Source organism: Triticum dicoccoides, chromosome 4A (assembly GCF_002162155.2).
Source record: "Triticum dicoccoides isolate Atlit2015 ecotype Zavitan chromosome 4A, WEW_v2.0, whole genome shotgun sequence".
Classification (NCBI taxonomy): Eukaryota; Viridiplantae; Streptophyta; class Magnoliopsida; order Poales; family Poaceae; genus Triticum; species Triticum dicoccoides.
In genome coordinates this window covers 647839582-647844729 of record NC_041386.1, presented here as the reverse complement: position 1 = coordinate 647844729, position 5148 = coordinate 647839582, and the positions used below count along the sequence as shown (strand labels likewise).

The following is a 5148-nucleotide window of genomic DNA, read 5'->3' as shown; positions in this document are numbered from 1 at the left end:
GGTGGCTGCGGCGCGTGGAGGCGGCTTCACCGGGCGGCGGGGCGAGGCGAGATGGGCCCCGGGGGTCGGCCACGCGCCTCCCGGGTCTGGCGGCAGGGTGGAACGACGGCGGAGGCGGGCCAATGGTGGCATGCCACGTGGCGGCGGCGGGCGGACCGGACGTGTTCGTCGGTGGCGGATGTGTCCGGCGGCGGCGGATCTGGAATTTAGGGTTAGGGACGAGGGGAGACCCGGGATTTGGAATGGGGGGTGTTTAAATAGGCATAGAGGGAGCTAGGAGAGTCCAAATGAGGTGCGGTTTTTGGCCACGCGATCGTGATCGAACGCTGTAGGACATGGAGCAGAGTTTGGTGGGTTTTGGGCCAAAATGGAGGGGTGTTGGGCTGCAACATACACGAGGCCTTTTCGGTCCCTCGGTTAACCGTTGGAGTATCAAACGAAGTCCAAATGATACGAAACTTGACAGGCGGTCTACCGGTAGTAAACCAAGGCCGCTTGGCAAGTCTCGGTCCAATCCGGAAATGTTTAATCCTCACACACGAAAGAAAGATAGAAATGACCACCGGAGGAGAACGAAGCGCCGGAATGCAAAACGGACAACGGAGAAAATGCTCGATTGCATGAGACGAACACGTATGCAAATGCAATGCACATGATGACATGATATGAGATGCATGACAACGACAACAACACACGAAGACAAAGACCCGAACCCGAGAGAATAAAATAACTTAACGCCGGAAACGGCAAGAGTTGGAGTATAAATTGGGAAAGTTACATCCGGGGTGTTACACCCGGTCAGAATCGTAAACCAAATCCAAAACTGAATACCTCAATTGAACGAAAGAGGTTCAAAATTAGAGAACATAGTGAATTAAAACAATTAAACGGGAGAGCTTGAGAAAGTGTTGACTTGGTCAAAATATGTTGACCCAATTCTAAATTGAATATCTCAATTAATTGTGAGACGTTAAAAATTAGAAAGCATAGTGTATAGTATGAAAGAATTGAATGAGAGAGCTTTGAGAAATTGTTGACCTGGTCAAAATCGGGCGATCAAATTCTAATTGAAGACCTCAATTGAATGTGGACTCTTCAAACTAGGAAGCTTAGTGCTAAAGGGAATGACTAGATTTTCAGTTTTTTTAATAAAAGTTGTATTTTGTCCAAATTTGGATAAACAAATTGTACTTTTAATAAAAATAAATAAATACAATAATAGACGATTTTGGATACGCATGGAGCCTTTGTCCAGTCCATGGTCATGGAGGTCTGGAGGAGAGGCGCGCGCTCCCCTGCTTGGCTAGTTGGCTTCGCCTCTCTCGACACGAGCCATGGCAAGCACACCACAGTCCAGGGCACGATGATAAATGCGCTGGTGCAAAGCTTGTCGCAGGGGGAGCGCCACGGCCACGCATCACACTCACCATATACGCGTGCAGAGAATGGCAAGGAGGCAGCAGGCATCATAAATGGCGCGCACGAGGCAGCGAGGCCGGCGCTTGCATGGCTTGGCACTGGCACGGACGAGCAATGGAGGATTCAGGCCCTGCGCGCCCGTCGTCGTCGTGTAGCACGCTGAACAATTACTCCTAGGCTACACCACGCACGCGCAGGTACGCTCCTCCCCCCGTCTTCCTCCTCTGTCTCTCTCTCTACCCGTGTCTGCGCCATTAAGGAACCCAGCGTCTGTCAGAGCTCGATCGGGTGGGTGACTGGCGGCCGGAGCCCGGACGGCCCTGCCTGCCATTACTCCCTCCGGTACCCGTCTCGTGCCACGGCCGGTGATGAGGGCGATCCTCCTCACGAGGCCTCCCTCCCCGTCTCAAATTCTCGCCGTGCCTCCCCCCCGCGCCCGCGCGCTGCATGCCGCTTCAAATAGCACCCCGCATTTCGATGAATCCCACCTCCATCTCCCACCTCACCGTTGCAAACCACAGCAGACACCTGCTCGGTTGCTCAGCAAGGCAGCCATGGGTTTCCTCCACCCGTTCGCCTCCCACGTGGTGCTCTTCTTCCTCTTCCTCTCCTCGTTGGCGTTTCTTCATGGCGCCGCCGCGGACCAGGAGGAGGCTCTGCAGACCTACATTGTGCAGCTGCACCCGCGCGGATCTACCGGCGGCGGCGAGTCAGCCTCCTCCGACCACGACTGGCACCTCGCCTTCCTCGCCAAATCCGTGCCTTCTTCCGAGGAGCAAGATGACAAGCGTCACATGTCGTCGTCGCGGCTGCTCTACTCTTACCACACCGTGTTCGACGGCTTCGCGGCGCGGCTCACGGCCGGCGAGGCGGCGGCGCTGCGGGCGCTGCAGGGCGTCTCGTCGGTGCGGGAGGACCGCCGGGTGGAGCTCCACACCACGTACTCGTACCGGTTCCTCGGCCTAAACGTGTGCCCGACCGGGGCGTGGGCGCGCGCGCGGTATGGCCGCGGCGTGGTGGTCGGGGTGCTCGACACGGGCGTGTGGCCGGAGAGCCCGAGCTTCGACGACCGCGGGATGCCGCCGGTGCCGGACCGGTGGCGGGGCGTGTGCGAGACCGGGGAGCGGTTCAACGCGACCAACTGCAACCGGAAGCTCGTCGGCGCGCGGTTCTACTCCAACGGCCACCGCGCCAACTACCCGACGGACCCGTCGGACGCCGCCGCGCGGACGCGGGAGTACGCTTCGCCACGGGACGCGCACGGGCACGGGACCCACACGGCGTCGACAGCCGCGGGGTCCGCCGTGGCCGGAGCCAGTGTCCTCGGCGCCGGGGCCGGGGAGGCGCGCGGCGTGGCTCCCGGCGCGCACGTCGCCGCGTACAAGGTCTGCTGGTTCAACGGATGCTTCAGCTCCGATATCCTCGCCGGGATGGACGACGCGGTGCGCGACGGCGTCGACGTGCTGTCGCTCTCCCTGGGCGGCTTCCCCATCCCGCTCTTCGAGGACAGCATCGCCATCGGCAGCTTCCGTGCCACGGTGCGCGGCGTCTCCGTCGTCAGCGCCGCCGGCAACAACGGGCCGGAGCCGAGCTCCGTGGCCAACGAAGCGCCCTGGATGCTCACCGTCGGCGCTGCCACACTGGATCGCCGCTTCCCGGCCTACGTCCGGCTCGGCAACGGCCGGGTCCTGTACGGTGAGTCCATGTACCCGGGAAAAGTTGGTTTGAAAAATGGCGGGAAAGCGCTCGAGCTGTTCTACGCCGCCGGTGGGTCCCGGGAAGCGATGTACTGCATGAAGGGCTCCCTCTCCGCGGCCGACGTCGCCGGGAAGATGGTGGTATGTGACCGCGGCATCACCGGCCGGGCAGACAAAGGCCAAGCGGTGAAAGAAGCGGGCGGCGCGGCCATGGTGCTCGCGAACTCCGAGATCAACCGGCAGGAGGACTCCGTCGATGTGCACGTCCTCCCCGCGACACTCATCGGCTACCAGGAAGCCGTCGAGCTCAAGAAGTACATCAGCTCGACGCCGCGGCCGGTGGCAAGGATCGAGTTCGGCGGCACGCGGATCGGGCGAGCGCGCGCACCGGCGGTGGCGCTGTTCTCGGCGCGAGGGCCGAGCGTGACGAGCCCATCGGTGCTGAAGCCCGACGTGATCGCGCCCGGGGTGAACATCATCGCTGCGTGGCCGGGCAGCGTGGGTCCGTCGGGGCTGGACGGCGACGCGCGGCGGACCAACTTCACGGTGCTGTCGGGGACGTCGATGGCGTGCCCGCACGTGAGCGGCATCGCGGCGCTGGTCAGGTCGGCGCATCCTTCATGGAGCCCGGCGATGGTGCGTTCGGCGATCATGACGACGGCCGACGTGACGGACCGGCAGGGCAAGCCGATCACCGACGGCGACGGCGGCGACCGCGCCGACGCGTTCGGCATGGGCGCGGGGCACGTGAACCCGGCCCTCGCCGTCGACCCAGGCCTCGTCTACGACATCGAGCCGGCCGACTACGTGACGCACCTGTGCACGCTGGGGTACACGCAGAGGGAGGTGTTCAAGATCACGCACAGCGCCGTCGACTGCAGCGAGCTGCTGCACGAGAACCCTGGGTTCACGCTCAACTACCCGTCGATGGCGGTGGCGTTCAAGGACGGCGGCGGCGAGACCTCGGCGGTGCTCCGGAGGACGGTCACCAACGTGGGCGCGCCCAACTCGACGTACACGGCGCGGGTGGGCGCGCCGCCGGGGGTCAAGGTCACGGTCGCGCCCACGACGCTGGCGTTCGCGGAGTTCGGCGAGAAGAAGAGCTTCCAGGTGTGGGTGGACGCGTCAGGCGCGGCGGGGAGGGACAGCGGGGAGGGGTACCTGGTGTGGAAGCAGCGGGGCGCGGGGCTGGGCAGGCGGCGCACGGTGAGGAGCCCCATTGCCGTGACCTGGCCCGTGGAGTAGAGGCGCCAACTTAGCAGACGATCAGGCATGATCAGCAGCTCGCTGGTAGCTTAGTCCATGCCCGATTCTTGTCTCCAGTCTGTATCCAGGATTCGATGGTATCCAGGCAGGGAGGTCTCGTCCCTGTTGTGACAAGTACGGAGTGCCATCTAATAAATTTTTTTGAGGGATGATGGTCCAAATTGCTAGCACATGATGTTGCGGACGCGCAGTGCCATCTAATAAATCTTGTTCCAACAGAGCAAGCTCTTGTTGGGCCTAAATCTAAATTAAGGCCTTGTTTAAAAAAAACTAAGAAACTAACCCTCTCTCCGATCCATAATGTGTCTATAGAATTTCAACAGGCAAACTATACAAACTTTGAACGAGTTTATGGAGAAACATATCTACATATATTGATATACATACCAAATACATATCACTATATATATCATGAGATGCATTTTCATATTGTATATATTTGTTATTGTAGATATAAATAGTTCTCTCTATAGATTTTCCCAATTATATAGTTTGGCTTTTAAAAAGTTCTATATGCACTATATTAAACATTCTGATTTACACCTGATAAAATCAGGAATCTAGGATCAGAATGACTATGCACACGATACTTTTCTGCCCGATGTGCACACGACACAGTAACCAATGGTTGTGAGCCGCATACGTACCCTGGCTACCACACCTCGTCGTTCAACCATCGGGCAGATAACGCGCGTGCACCAAGCAATGCTTGTTTAGGATTGCCGCTTAGAGCATCTCCAACAGCCGACCAATGCGTGGCGCCTAA

The 5148-nt window shown here is 59.3% G+C and overlaps 1 protein-coding gene across 1 annotated transcript; it reads left to right on the top strand.

Moving 5' to 3' along the window:
• Window positions 1–1914: 1914 nt before the first annotated feature.
• Window positions 1915–4518, top strand: LOC119289553 (subtilisin-like protease SBT1.2). The gene has a single exon (XM_037568852.1). It carries the CDS (start codon window positions 1974–1976, stop codon window positions 4359–4361), a length of 2388 nt encoding a protein of 795 aa, XP_037424749.1. The 5' UTR covers window positions 1915–1973; the 3' UTR covers window positions 4362–4518.
• Window positions 4519–5148: the final 630 nt, after the last annotated feature.

What these genes read in the sequence shown, in the direction of transcription:
- LOC119289553 (XM_037568852.1), top strand. Translation starts at nt 1,974, where the DNA reads ATGGGTTTCCTCCACCCGTTCGCCTCCCACGTGGTGCTCTTCTTCCTC.